At 35.8% G+C, this 16274-nt stretch overlaps 1 protein-coding gene across 8 annotated transcripts in view; it reads left to right on the plus strand.

Moving 5' to 3' along the window:
• The window catches only part of bcor (BCL6 corepressor), a 302269-nt gene that overhangs the window by 261680 nt on the left and 24315 nt on the right, over window positions 1-16274 (plus strand). For 6 of the 8 annotated variants that reach the window (XM_072260463.1, XM_072260464.1, XM_072260467.1 and 3 more), the window contains 3 exons: window positions 2595-2951; window positions 5725-6090; window positions 11767-12104. In XM_072260463.1, the coding sequence (XP_072116564.1) occupies window positions 2595-2951; window positions 5725-6090; window positions 11767-12104 (1061 nt within the window). The remainder of the gene's footprint in view (window positions 1-2594; window positions 2952-5724; window positions 6091-11766; window positions 12105-16274) is intronic. The other 2 variants (XM_072260465.1, XM_072260470.1) reach the window with 2 other exon arrangements.

Consider the following 16274-nt stretch of genomic DNA (forward strand, 5'->3'; position numbering starts at 1 on the left):
AACGTTTATTTGTTTTTATAAAAAATCTACCTTAATTGTACTTTAATTTCCACTCTATGACTTCTTATTGTAGCTATTAAAAATGTCACCAGAGAGAAATTTGGTGTCTTATTCCTTTGGTACTATCACTGTGAGCTATATACTCCCATCCCATCTACTTGCTCCTCTGTATATTTTAGTAATTTCTTCAAATATTTACCCAATTCTACTTCAAATGAAATGAGTAACTCAGGTCTGTGGGGCCTAGGAACATAATAGTAAATATTCTGTTAACCTTTCGTGTGATTCTTTTTTTTAAACACATTTTGTGTTTCTACTATAATTCCTTAATTTATGTTGCTTTATAACCATTTACTGACTAATAGAATCATAAAGTCATACAGCACAGAAACAGGCCCTTTGGGTCACCATGTCTCTGCTGACCATCAAGTATTTATCTATACTAATTCCATTTACTAGCACTTAGTCCATAGCCTGCTGTGCCTTGGTGAGTCAAGTGCTTGTGCAGATACATCTTAGCTGAACTTTTAATTAAATGAGAGTACCTGCATCCACCACCTTCTCAGGCAGTATGTTCCAGACTGCAATCACCCTCTGGGTAGAAAAAATCTTCCTAAAATGCATTGAACGGGACCGTGATGGAGGCAGGTACTGTCACGTATCAGAGGAATCTGGACAGCACTTGAAAATGATCTTTCACTATTTATCTCTAAATACAGTTTTAAAATTTTAAACACTTCTGTTATAATACAGCATTATCATCTGCAATTTTTTAAATCACATCTCAGATCTCAAATATGCTGTCTTATTGCTGGAATGAGTGTACTCAATGTACCTTTTCCAGTGTTCCTCTGCTTTTTGTATAACAGGGTTGTTAAAACTGCACAAATAAACCAATTGTGGGTGGTGATTGGTACTCTTTTCATTCTCTCAGACTCTTAGGTCAATGGCTTCTGATTCATTTGCTAATTTTTCATACTTCCTATTTTCCTGACTAATCCATTCTGAGATCTTCTTGCACTCTGTTGTTATCTTTATTTGGTTTCTATGTTTCCTCTTGGCTCCTCTGCTTATCACTTCCATTCTTAAACCATTTTTCTAATCTCCAGTTTAGCACATTTCAGGTCATCCTTTTTAAACTCTTGTTCAATTTGTAGCATTCTCTTCTCAAAATCAGAGGATTGCTGGTTCAAAGCTCATGAGAGACTTGGGGACAAAATTCTAGGCTGAAACATTATTGAAAAACCTAGAAGGTACTATACTTTTAGAGGTTGGCATTAAAACAAGATCCCCTCTGCCCTTATAGATTGATATAACAGAGCACTTATTTTGACGAAAAAGTGATGTATTATCCCAAATGTATTGGTCATGTTTCATTGTACAATTACCTATCACTAATTAAAGCATTATATCCTGTCACTATTGCTTTGAAATTTGATGAACTAAGATGTGCATAAATTGTGCCCACATTTCTAACATTGTAACAATAATTATCTTCCACAAAATACTTAATATTCTGTAAGGTACTTCAGGAAATCCTGACAAAAACATAAATAGATGCAGCCTTTAATTTTTTTTTTTGTCTTTTTTCATGTGTGCTTTGTTTTCAGCCTGTGTATTATTTTGCTTTTTTCTCTTATTTTGTTTTACATTATTCATTTGTAATCTTGAAAGATATTAAACTTGAAACATCAACTTCCATACTTTATCAACAGTTGAGATTTGACCTTTGAGCATCTTCAATATTTTCTGTTTTGTGGTCAAAATGATGTTTTGTACACATCACTTCTTTAGGCCTAATGAATCCTTATCTATCAGCGGAACGAATTACACTTTTCTTAAATAGAAAAAGATTTTGCATGTTGAATCTTATTTTCAAAGCAGCTGACGTGAACTCACTTCAGAATCTCTTCCTCCACACAGAAACATTCAGAACTGGATATATAACAAATGAATATTCCTATATTCAAGTTACTTTCGTATCATTATTCCTACCCTGCAGCCAAGCATCTATAATGTCAAATATACTATGCTTAACTTGTGCTTCTGATCCCTCATTTTTTAAGGCAAATAAACACAAATTTGCATGTGAAAAATTTAGGTCTGGTTCCTGGTTCTCAAAGAACTCTTTTCAATACCATAAGGCCAGGTTCAAATTCCTTCTTGGCTTGGTCTCCAGCTCTCCTTCCATCTTTAACATTCTAAAATCCTTAAATCACTGAGGGTTCCCCCCAAATTTGACCTCATGTAGAGCTTTCCTATTAAGATCTGGAGAGAAGTTGAGTGTACTTTGGTTATTGCTTCCTCTTGTTTCAAACCAGCTCTAACATTTGTTATACTACAATCATTTTGTATGTTCTCCAGTTTCCAAAATATTTGGAAAATTAGAAATAGTGCCTCTGTCAATTTGTCACTACTCTTCTAAATTTTCTGAGGTTTGGACAAAGCCTGCAAATTTGTCGTGTATATATTTACCATTTTAAAATTGCAGTTTTTATTATAAAAAAATTATTCAAAAGAAAATGCATCAAATTTCCACTTGTTTATATGGTACTGAAATACATGTAGGAACTAATTAGCCACTTTTTCTGCAGATGATCTAGATAGCAATGCAAAGCACCTAGATCAGCTGGTTGAAAATCATGAAAATGGAGAATATTGGAGTGATCGTACCAATGCAGAGAGTTCGACCCTACAGAAAGTATCCCCATCTAATCACGACTTTGAAAAAACTATACAGACTCATCATCGTGAGGGTGCTAGTTATAATTCTGAGCCAGCCTTTGACCAGGATAGCCAATATTGCAAGAAAATTTTAGGAGGGAACCGAGACAAAATGAACACTCATGAAGGACAATCAGAGATGAAGGGTTATAATGAGACCTGCATCAATCGATCAATGATGCCAGAAATTTTTAAGATGAAAAGAAAAAGACAAAGTTCCATTACAGGTAAGGGTTACAGTATTTTGTACTTTCTGATTGCATGTACAAACGTATATTATAAATATGACAAAGTTAAGTTTAGGCTGGGTGAACATCTTTTTCTTGTGAAAAATTCCATCTAATATACACCTGTAAAGTGTTATCTTTTAATTTGATATATACAAAAGATTTCAAGGTTCCTTCTCCTTTTTAGTAGATTATTAAACGAGTACTTGAGAATATATCGAACCCTTTCAGTATAGAAAAAACTGAATAGGTCCAAGAGGCAAATATGCTCTTTATTATAAAACAAAAACTTTTTTAAAATGCTCACATTTTAAATACAAATTGTTGCAGAAGTAGTTTTGAAACATCTTGCAAAATCAGATTAAAGTTCAGTGTAGTGTTTAACATATTTAATGTTTGATCAGGATTTTTTACAAAAGCATTTATTAATAAGCATTTTGAAAATATAAAAAAATACAGATTTAAGGTAATTGATAAAAGGATTAGTGGGGAGTTGAGAAAAAGGTCTTCAAACAACAACCTGGAGCCTGGAAGTCATCAACTGAGAGGGTGGTGGAGAGGTAAATTTTGTCACATTTGAAAAGATCTGGATGACCACTCAAAAGAACCATAACCTACAGAGTTATAAACCAGGTGCTGGGAAGTTAGATTTTTGGCTAGCCCTGAATGTTCTAAGTTGCTAGATTTGTTTGCCTTAATTTTTTTGTGATTCCGATTATTATAATCCATCTAGACCAATACAGCACTTTACTTTAACGTTGCCATTCTAAAAGCGAGAACTGGTGGGTTTGTTCCTTTATCTTGGATAGGTTGTTAAGGTGCACAGTCAGCACAGTTCCACTTCCAGCAGATGCAAGGTCACCATGGAGAATACAGTCTGAACACTCTTGGTTAAAGGAGGATAATATTGAATCAGATAAGCACCTAAAATGATGCAGAAAGTAAATTGTGTATCTTTCATGTTTTTTAAATTTGTGGCTATTTTGGTAATTAATTTTGACTTTCTCCCGAACATTTTGCAAATAGAATCATAGATCACTATCACACAGAAACGGACCCTTTGGCCCCTCTGGCCCTTGCCAAACTATTCATCTGCCTAGTCCCTGGCATTGAGGTCATATCCCTTGAAAGCCCTCCCATCCATGTACCTATCCAAATTACTCTTAAATGTTTAAATTGAACACGCTTCCGCTGGCAGCTCGTTCCACACTCTCACCACCCTCTGAGTGAAGAAATTCCCCCTCATGTTTCCCTTATACATTTCACCTTCCACCCTTAATCTATGACCTCTGGTTCTGGTGTCACCCAACCGCAAAGGAAAAAGCCTGCTTGCATTTGCCCTATCTATGCCCCTCATAACTTCGTATACCTCTATCAAATCTCCCCTCATTCTTCTACAGTCCAGGGAATAAAGTCCTAACTATTCAACTGTAACTCAGATCCCCAAGTCCTAGCAACAGCCTTGTACATTTTCTCTACATTATTTCAACACCTTTCCTGTAGGTAGGTGACCAAAACTGCACACAATACTCCAAATTAGGCCTCATCAACATCTTATACACTACTACTACGTCGACTCAGGCCTAGGGTCTTATACTACTTCAACATAACATTCCATGATGATGGCTTGGTAAATTCTTTTACCTTTAGGAAAACATCAAATCCAATTATTTCTCAGTTATGACATAGATAAAAGCATTTGCTGCTAAAAGAGTCACTGGATAGCAATGGGGAGCAATGTTACATAGTGATTTCTTGCTATCTATTTTTCTCTTCCATCCCATGAGTATGTTGGTCATTTGTGTATCTCTCCTACTGCAACTTAGCGCAGATAGGCCATGGCATCACCTAACTTGGCCAAAAATGTAGAGTTTATTATTCTATAAAATGCATTTAATATTACTCATCTACTTGGTCATTCTCATCAATTTATTGACAGAAAAGCAAATTATATATTCACAATCATTCATACCCAAACAACCTTTTGTTTATAAAGAATAATGTCAGGCTCCTGCTCCATTTGGAGCTTTTCAGCCCCAGCAACCCAGTTCAGTGCTGACCACGGTGCTGTTGTGGAGTTTGCTCATTCTCCCTCTGGCTGCATGGCTTTCCCCTTCATGCTGTGGTTTCCTCCCATATTCTATATAGGTACAGTTGGGAAGGTAAGTAACTACAGTAAGTTGCCCCTGCCAATGGCATCCAGGGAGAGGGGCAAAATATTGATGAAAATTTTTAAAGAATAGGTTACAGGGAAAAGTAGGTGAGGAATGACAATGATCTGTGAACCAGCATAGACTCAAATGGGCCAAATTGGCTTCCTTGTATGTTATAATGAAATATATAATACATTATACGAACTTTCTGTGGATATATTAAATATGTAACATCATAGGGCATGACTGTATTTCCAAAGAAAATGATTATTATTTTTTAAATTTAGGAGTTATATCATACACGGACTAAACCAGCAAGAATCAAATAGCTTATCCATTTTTTATTTGGCTTTTTAAAAATAAGTATTGGCAAATACAAATTTCATTTTGCTCAGAGTTGGGAGTCACGTTCTTAAATTGTTAAGTTTCATTTGACACTAACATGGGAGATTCATTTTTCCAGGATGATTGTGTTGTGATGACAGGAAATAACATATTTGTATTGAAATATTGAAAAGCATAACATTCAGGATTGCTCAGAACAGTAGGGCTGCATATGATTTTGTTTGTAGTGTTGTTAGTTGTAGGGCATGTTTCATTAACTTGGACTATTTTCAAAGTAGATGAATGGACTGAAAAAGAGATGAATGATGAATCCACGGATAATTCAGAAGATTCGCACTCAAGTGAAGTAACAAACCTAAAAGTGTGCATTGAACTAACAGGACTCCATCCACGCAAGCAAAGACATCTGCATCATCTAAGGGCACTCTGGGAGCAGCAAGTGTCTCCCAACAAATCCTCTCCTTCCAAGACAGATCGACACAGCAGAAAGGAATTAGCAGGAGGCAAGGAGTCAGAGATTATTGCAAAAGAAATTAAAGTCAAAGACAGGGCAGAAGAAAAAAGTACCAAGAAAGCATCAGATGCCAAGGCAAACAGAAATGGATCTGAAGAGACCTTCAATAGGAATGACTTCGAGAAAGGTACATTTGAAACCTGGAGAAGTCTGAATGTTTGTTTAATTTAGAAACACTTAATGTACCTTATAAGGAAAATGGGGCACTAATCAGATTCTTCCAAACACTTTTCCTTTTCACTAAACATGGAACTCTTGAGGAGAAGGAATTTTGAAAACTTTCAAAGAAAACTTAAAGTACCTTAACCAAATTTTCATTTGCTTCTCATTCTGATTATTCCTGAGCAAAAATTATTAAGTACTTCCTTGTAGTTATCTATTTATTGATGGTCTCCATTTTGCATTTCTCAAATAATTTTACATTCTACTGTTGTGAAGATGACCTAGCCTGTTAACATTTGTTTCATGGTGAATTGACAGGAGGTGTATCAAATCGTGTCATATCGGGTGAAGCTAATTTTTCCCTGTTAAAAAGAAAAGGAAAAAAATTGATGCAATCCTTAAGTTTCACAAGTAGTGAATTAACCCATGGAGACAAACACATATGAGCAACAAGATGACTTTAGAATTCAGAGATGGGCTTGCAGTTTGGATGTTGGACTCTGAGATCTATTTTTAGATCTATTACTTAATGCTTCAGAAATGTAATGTTTGGCAACATTGACAACTTTTTATTATAAGTGCAAAAGTTGTTAGAAATCTGAAGGAAAAAGAAAATACTGGAAATAAACAATAAATAGAACGGGACCAATGAAAAGAGAAACAGTCAAATTTTCAGACTGATCTTTCATCAGAAAGAGTACTTGGTAATCAGTTTGGTGGGAAGGAAGAAGGGGAAGGTCAGTTGTCTGTCTTATGTTTTCATGTGAAGATTACATGCAAAAATGAAAGCAGGAAATGGAAGAATCGGAGAGAATGGAAGTTTCTTCAGAAGCTGTGGTGTGGATCGTCACGTCGACAGAAATGATGCAATAGGAAAATGTGGGAGAATAAAGAGAATAGAACTAACTAAGAGCCATCCAGAATCTGGAAATTTTAGAACAAAGAAAATTTTAAAAACAAGGATCAAATGAGGAAACTCCATTTGGTTGGACTACTGAATGGAATAACTGTTCAATGTGTATCAAATAGAACTGAGAACTGAGGATGCAAAATTAGCTCGAAGCTAGGAAGAAGAGGGTGGTAATTTTTTTTCTCCAATTAGTGGCAATTAACTAGTGGCGTGCAACAGGAATCAGTGCTGGGACCCTTGTTATTTGTTATTTATAAAAATGATTTGGATACGAAGTTGCTAGTCTTGATCAATAAATTTATGAAATTACAAGGTGTTTCAAAAAAGGTTATTTACAGGAGGATCTTGATCAGTTAGGGAAGTGGGCCGAGAATTGTCAAATGGAATTCATTGCAGATATGTGTGAGGTGATTCATTCTGGAAAGTCAAACCAGTGTAGGCCTTATACTATGAATGGCAGGGCACTAGGGGTGTAATGGTAATTAAGGGTACATGTACATAGTTCTTTGAAAGTGACATTACAGGTAAAGAGGTTGATGAAAAAAGCATTTATCACTCTGGCCTTCAGTAATCCAGGGTGATACGGGGTTTGGATGTTATGTTGCAGTTGTACAAGTTGTTGATGAGTCTGCACTTGGAGTACTGTATTCAGTTTCGCTCACTGCATTAAAGAAAAGATGTGGTTAAACTGGAAAGGGTGCAGAAAAGATTAACAAGCATGTTGCCAGGATGAGAGGGCCTGAGTGATAGGGTGAAGTTAGCCAGACTTGGTCTTTATTCCTTAGAACATAGGAAAATGAGGGGCAACCTTATAGAAAAGTTTAAAATTATGAAAGGCAGAGACAAAATTGATGGAGTCCAAAGCTACAGATTCAGGGTGAGAGAGGAAAGATTTAAAAGAGACCTGAAGGGCAGTTTTTTCACACATAGGGTAGTGACTATATGAAACATTGCCAAAGGAAGTAGTTGAGCCAGGTTCAATAGTATCAATTATGAAGCACTTGGATAGGTACATGGAGGGGTGGGGCTAAGGGGATATGGGCTGAACATAACACATCAAGACTAATTGGGTGGGCACTATGGTCAGTGTGGACTTGTTAGGCCATAGAGCCTGTGTCTGTGCTCTATTGCTCTATGACTAATGGCTTAGTGAAACATCAGAGCTGGCCTAAAGAGGGGCCCATTTTAAAAATGAATGCAGTGCTTGCATATTGAACAAAATCAGTTAATACAGGTTAATATTTCATTTAACCTTCCTTCAGAAAACTTCAACCCAAGGTTATTAGCACAGAGAGAAACTTCAACTTTTTTTCTTTTCCTTGAACTGCTACTGTGAAAATTGCATAAGATTTGCACAATATTTCTCACATGGTTCTGAAAAAGCCAGACAGAGAAAGTGACAGGGTTGAGTAATTTGGTGTGAAAATTAGTTTGATCAAATACAAAGGCAATATATTTTATAAAATATTATTTTACTATTCTAAATGATTTTTCCCTTATCAATTTTGTCCATAAGGATATACTTACAATTCAGAATTTATCACAGTTGATTAAATTATTTTTTTTCTTTCCTGTTTAAATAAATTTGATTGCCATTCCTTTTATGGTTTTAATATCACTAGCTGATAATTAGGGTACAGTGGAAAGCAAATAGGAAGTATTTTTCAGAAACAAGTATTAAGGTTTCAGCAGACCAGAGAAACATCAATATCCAAGTCACAGGTAACTGGAGATTTAAGAAGTTAAGATTTTTTGCATTCGAATTTAGAAGATTAAACCACGATTCTTGAAAAGGTTCCAGAAATGAGCGTTAGGTTGAGAATTGCTGGGTGCTTTCCAGGACAGTGAGTTGGTAACTGGAGTTTATTAGTTGCTGGTGATCACAGAACAAAAAAAAGAATAGATAGGAAAAAATCCTGTAATTAACTGATTTAATTTTCTGCTACAAACTGCAGTTGGAAGAGGATCTGTAACATTTTGAAATTAAGGTTAAGGTTCTTATAAAGAAAGAATTTTGAACTAGGAGAGTGTAATTAGAATAAAATGCTCACTTGGAGAAAAGCAGCGGCCCAGTCATTTGGACTGAATGGCCTTATCACTGCTCTGATATTTTATGGTTCTGTGTAGCCCTAAATGTTCTCTGTCAATAGCAATGGCTTTCTTTTCAGCAAGTTCAGCAAGCTCTTTCTTGCTCTCAGCAGAAATTTAGATCAGATCTTTCGAACAAGAGTTGTCTATTGTCCTTCTGGCTCACATTCCCTTTATGACTGTTGTAGACAGCAGCAGTGCTGGTTCATAACAAGATTATGAACCATCATTAGGCACATCACATGGAGAGTTCTTGAAAGATCAGGACACTATTCAGAAAAATCCAGTGTGGCCCAGTTTAAGCACCAGACATTATTGTGATTTACCACAGGCTTCATTGCAGGAGACTGAAGGCACTGCTCCTGACTTGCCTTTGCCAGATCTGAGGCTAACACTCAATAATTATCTAGCTCAGCTGTGACCTTCCACTCCACAGAATTCCATTTTGTTGGTAGGGCACACTTGCCTGCCTTTAGAATGACTTTACAGTCAAATTCCCTGCTGTAATCCTTAGAATGCTCTGCTCCTTTCCACCCTTCCCGCCATCATTTGTTCATCAGAATTATGCTGTTGAAGGAATGTATTTCAGTTGATGTAAATAATCATGAATGTTTCATGATTTTGTGGTAGTGCAGATTCAGCACACAGTATGAATAAAAGCAAAACATCATCCATCCAGAAAGAACCTGAAATACCGTACAAATATTATAGAATCCAGATACTCCTTGGATGTCTTGGGGATTTTTGTCTCCATTAATCTGATCAGAATGTTTGTTGTATGCAATTGTTTGAAGAATTTCTTGGTCTGAACCCTAACTTTAACCACTGAACCTGCTTAAATTTCTTGCCTTTTTTAAAATGAGCAGTTACTTATTGTACAAGGATCAGAATTACCTCAGCTGAAACAGCCAAGGTTCCTCAGTTTCCCCTTATTTCTCAGATGTTTTCAGTTTTTAAATGTCTTGTGTTCAATGGCCTTTAAAACAGTGGATTTAAATAAATAGAATATTTTTAAAATATTTAATCATCTTGTAACAAAAGTAGTGAAAATATGTAAAACAGAATTATTTTGGTATCCACTGGTGTTTATTGGATGAAAATAGACAGCATTACAGATGTTGGATATAACAGTGATTGTCGGGAACCCCCTAATCAAATAAGTCCTAGAAAATCTGCACCTGAGAATATATTTACAAAAAGCAAGTAGCAAAAAATAGTTTGGGAATGATGGGTCCCTTCACTCCATTAATACTTAAGACATTAGATGTTAATAAAATTATCGCAGGAAACACAACTTTTTGCTTTCCTTCAAGTCTACCCCACCATACTAAATCTCTGAAGTCCTTAAAAGTCAACATTGAAACTAACGTCACTGCATATGTTGCTTGTAATTTTGGTTTTACATGTTGCTTCCTGACAAGGGGATATAACTCACCCTGCAACTAAAATGACAAGCCCCATTGTGGAAAACTATCTCTTTCCTCCGCAACTGTTGCTGTTACTTCACCACAGTCATGCACTTTACTGGTTCATTGCTTTGTGAAGGGTGACCCTTCTTACCCTGAGCCAGGAAGTTCCAGAAAGTTATTTTGGTTCACAAAGTGGAATCCTGAACAAATCCATCAAGTTAGCAGAGTTTTCTGGCATGAAAAGTATTTTCCTCTGAATTTGTGCGCATGATTCGGAGATGAGTAAATGCTTTCTTACCCTACCTCCCCCACTAACTGAAAGTTGAGCACCTAATGTCATGGCACTGCATGTGTCCAGCTGGAGGCTCTTGTCTATGGTAGCTATATTTTTCTTTAATTAACCTGGCTCTTAAAGCAGGGTGAGGAGAATAGATTGAAGGAGGAGCAGAATGACAGAGAAATCAAAGGGGAACAGGAAATTGGAAGGGCACAGTGAACAGTGGATTGAAACATGAGCACAAAGTTAGAGGAAGGATAAGATCAACAACTGGAGGGAAAGAAAATCGGAGAGGAGAGAAAGATATTGATGTGTGTTAAAGAGTGGTGTGGGGAGGAAGGAACAGAAGAATGGACAAATAATATACTCACCAGATTCCTCAAGTTATACACCTAACAACCACCACATATGTACATTCATGCATTACGGTGATTGTAGAGGGTCTAACAGTGTAATTATGATCTTTATAAACTATTGTTTTCTACTACGTACTTGTAGTGTATATGTACAACTGTCAAAACACAGACTAGTAAAAAAGCTGCTGTTTAAGCTACATTTTCTGTCCTGGATATCCTGCAGCATTCATATCTGTTTGTTCCCTGATTAGTTTAGAAAGTTATAGTGACTGCAAGTTAGTTCTTTACTGTGTTCAAACGAGTGACTAATCAATCCACAGGTATTTTTTACGCCAGCTAGTCATTCATACTGTAGTAATATAGAAACCAGTTTCAAAACATTTGTAAACATTACCCTGCTTACATTGAGGAGATAGACCATATTTCTGAAACTGATTTCTGTACTTGACAACTCAACTTTCTTAAACCTATTTAGAATACTGTGTAACTTCTGCAATATTCAAATGATCAATTTGGTGTTGTTGTATTGTTATAAAACTCAGCAATTAGGTCTAAAACTTCAGCAATTTAGTTAATGAAAATGATGTTAATTTCTTTTTAGGTTTTTCTACACCTCCAGTATCTCCAAGGAAAAAGATTGCTCTATCTGGAACAACAAGTACAAGCTGGCAAATGCAGCAAAACGCCACCAGCACACCACTGTCACGGTCATCAACTAAAAGACAAAGAAGCAAGGAAGGCCGCAAACTGAGCGTCTTATGTTCTGGAAAGGAGGATGACCATCTTTTTTCGCCAATCTCACCAAAGTATTCAAACACTGAATGGGAAAAACCTTCAGGAAAGCGTCAGTTCAAAACAAAACATCTAATACGTCAAGATAAAAGAAAGTTATCTTTGACAGCAGATGACTCAACTGATATCGAGAGCTCAGAAGACAAGGTATAATGATAGTTTATTGGTATTTTTATATTCAGTGTTATATGGCTAACAATTACAATCATGGAAGGTGGCTCCTGTACCACATCTCCATTATTCTTAGTTATAGATAAAGTTCACGTTAAGATAAAAATCACGCAGTTTGTAATCTATAGATGTAAAATTGAACAAAGCTTAAGCACCTTCAGTAGTATAGTTATTCAACAAATAATGCCTTAAGTTCAATTGATAGTTCAGTGAGATGGTATGCAAAATATTATAGTATTGAGCCAATGATATTTGACCTTAGTTCAGTGTTTAATTAGACTTAGAAGGGAGAAGAATGATTCGCAAAGCTTTTCTTAACACTATAACTTAATGACAGCTCAAAAGATTTCTACTTCAAAATGTCTATTTTCTATCCCATTCATATTTTAACTTAGATATTAACCCTTTTATCAATTTTATTGGATAATATTTCTGCTTGCTGTGAGAAGGCATTAATACAAAGTTTATTGTCAACAGTCATTTTTAGGCTTTTTATATTTTCTCCTTGATTATAATTCGATTCCCCACTGAGCTAGCATTTAGGATAGTTATTATTGGAGGTTCTTGCAATTTTTCTGTCTTTATCTTTGCAGTAGAATCCAAATACACTGACTAGTGAGAATGGTTTGACACTCCTACTTTAAATACTATCATATGAATAAATGTGTTATGTATATTTAAATATTGTTCCTCTGAAGCAGTACTTCTGTCTGCTTAAGTTTGTAGAAATATTCTTAATATTCATTTAATACTTTCATCAGGGTTCATATAGTGTTTGTAACTTGTATCCTTCAGTTACCCAATAATTACTGAGCTACGTCAAACATAAACAACCATCCATTTCTAATTCTGGATTGTATTGGCAAACACTCTTAATAAATGCTCATTTTCTTGTTGGTTAACATTTTAAGCTTCCAGAGCTTTCCATTTTTTTTGGCTTTATGGTAGCTTTTCAGTCCCTGAGACTTCTCTTCCAGGTAAAAATAACCACATTTATATCTATTGTGAAAAATGATTGAAATTCAATTCTTGATTTGATTTCAACTACAACTTTGGCTGATAAGCGTATTTTTATAGTGTTAAAGTAAATCATACAAATGTAGGAACATTCTCAGTCTAATACTTAGTTTGTGGGAATGTTGAACTATTTTTATTGATAATAATGTATCGAATGCTCCCCTAACAGCCTTGATCTATGGAAGGAAAATAACAGTGTAAGAAATGGAAGCTGGGGGAAGATGTTTGACTTCCCAATGAATAAAATTACAGCTAATCTTATGTCTCCACTCCACTTCTTGTAATGATCCCACAGGCCTTGATTCTCCTAATATTTAAAAATTTATTAACTTCTATCTTGCATACACATGGCATTTGAGCCACCACAGCACATTGAGTAGTGAATTCCAAAAAGTTGCATGAAAACTACAGAAGTTTCTTGTCTAGGTTACTGAACAGGTCATTGTTGATAAACATGTCTCAAACTATGTGAAGAAAGGATTGAGCTCAATTTGGATAATGGTTGCTTGAGAACAGAACAGAATGATCTTGGGACCATGGAACTTTTTAGTTGCCCTCATGGATGGATGGAATCAGAAGAAGGGGAAAATACACCACAATGGTTTTACTTTTTTTTTGATGAACATTCAAATTTCTTTATGTTCATCTTCTGTAAACTACCTGTGTTAATAATGAAATATGTGTTTCAACATTGAAAATACATTTTTAAACGATGTACAGTAATTTTAAAATATGGGTATGAAGAATTAGTGGTATCCTTTGACATCATTTCATTTAATATGGAGTGGATGAAAACAGTTCATGGTAATTAGATATCTTAGCATAAATTTCCTGTTTCTCTACTTCCTTGGTTACTAATTTTCTATACATATCTGTAGGGTTTGTTTGGTTAATTTGGAACAGAACTTGCTGAACCAATTACAAGCCATGTGCCACTTTCAATATTTGTTGTGTGAGGCTTTGCCATGTGGCTAATCAGTTGGGGTTTTGCTGCATAATATTTTTCATATTTTGCGGGAAAGAAGAAAATTGTTTAAATCTAGAATCCTTCAAATTTTATTATAGCCTTTGTCTAAAGGAGTTTGGACTTCAGGTTTACAGTGTAGACCTATTTTTCTACATACTGGAGAACAAATCATCCTCTTCTCAATCCCTCCTTCCCTGTTTATTTTTGTGGATTTAACTTGATTTGCAAAGTGAAAACATTTTACGTAATTTGTTTCTGGAAAATATACTAGCATCCGTATAATATGCCACTTCTTCCCAGGTGGTAATACTTCAGATAAAATTCACCACAGAAAAGACCCCTAGATTGGATTGTGGTTTGTTTTTGATATTCAGTTGTTGTCCAGATTAAGTTGCAATACCATGCGGGACATTATTATTCTTTTAATCTAGCATATGCAGAAGTTTTCTTTCCTGCAAAAATCAGAATGGGTGGGTCATTCCATACCAGATTAAATCAAACTATCTTGTCTTGTAACTCAGCCTTTTGAAACCAAAAGGAAGGGAGATTTTCTTTTCCCCAAGCTGCTAATTTAGCATGATCTGTACTTGGCCAGTATGATTCATGATTTGAATTTGTAGGTATAATGTGAATACAAGTTCAGTGCAATTAATGGAAATATTTTGGAAAGGTCTATGTTGATAACAAGATATGTGTGGCTTAGCATGGTATTGTATGTCTAATTATGCCAAGCGTTTAATTTCACAATGCAGTTTTAAGATTTAGAAAATTCACACTAATATAGGGACAAAAACATAAATTTTGAAACTACTTCTGTTTGTGGATGATACAAAGATGGGTGGATAGGCAGGTAGTGTTGAGGAAGCAGGAAGTCTGCAGAAGGACTTAAATATATGAGGAGAATGGGTGAATAAGTGGCAGATAGAAAACAGAATAGGGAAGTGTATGGTCATGCATTTTGGTAGAAAGAATAAAGGCGTAGACTGTTTTCTAAATGGGGAGAAAATTCAGAAATCAGAGGTGCAAAGGACTTTGGAGTCCACATGCAGGATTTCCTAAAGGAAATCTTGCAGGTTGAGTCTGTCGTAAAGAGGCAAATGCAATGTTAGCATTCATTTAGAGAGAACTAGAATATAACATTGAGGATGTGATGCTGAGGCTTTATAAGGCAATGGTCAGACTGCACCTGGAGCACTGTGAGCAATCTTGGGCCCCGTATTTAAGAAATTATGTGCTATGTTGGAGAGGGTCCAGAAGAGATTTACAAGAATGATTCTGGGAATAGAAATGTTAATATATGAGGTGAGTTTGATGGATCTGGACCTGTATTCATTGGAGTTTAGAAAAATGAGGAGGGATCTCATTGAAACGTAGCAAATATTGAAAGGCCAAAATAGAGTGGACGTGGAGGACCTGTGTCACTAACCATAGTGGAAGAAGATCTACTAGAAAATGTCTGTCATGTGATGTTGTGTTGCATTCAGGGCATTCTATGTAACCGTACATTGTATACTGAACTTATAAATGTCGAAGAGGTGCCCCTGAAGGCAAAGCATTGACTCAACTGTCATTCCCTTCAGAAGTACCTCTTCCACCTTTCCACATTTGAGAGTAGCCTTTAATACAACCCCAGTTTATAGGACTGAACTCATTGTTAGACCAGTGTTGGGGCCGTTTATCCACAGAACTGTCCTGAGTTAGTGGAGGCTGCGCTTAATACCTTTTATCATTGACCTAAGGCAACACAATCCAACAGATCTGCTGCACTTGCAGAGAACTTTCAATAGTATTCATCACCATCTTTAGAATCATTTGTGGTCCTGGAGATGTGGAAGGCCAGTGAGAGAAATTCAGTCTCAAAATATTTTTAAAGCAAAATGGATTAACAATACCCATTTATGTTGTGATTTCGATAGACTTGTCAGACTAGGAAGTGATCAAGCAGGTATTGAAGTAAATGTTAGATAATTAAATTTGCAAGTGTTAGACCGGGGTGGCCAACCTTTCACATTCCATGCATCAGTTTTTTCATGCACGAGTTCTATATTAACATATTTTTACAAGAATTGAATGGGGGTATAAGAGTTGTATGGCACATCTGAACTCGTGAGTGAAAAAATTGACGCATGCAATGTAAAAGGTTGGCTACCCCTGTGTTAGAC

The sequence above is a fragment of the Mobula birostris genome, chromosome 6 (genome assembly GCF_030028105.1).
Source record: "Mobula birostris isolate sMobBir1 chromosome 6, sMobBir1.hap1, whole genome shotgun sequence".
Taxonomy (NCBI): domain Eukaryota; kingdom Metazoa; phylum Chordata; class Chondrichthyes; order Myliobatiformes; family Myliobatidae; genus Mobula; species Mobula birostris.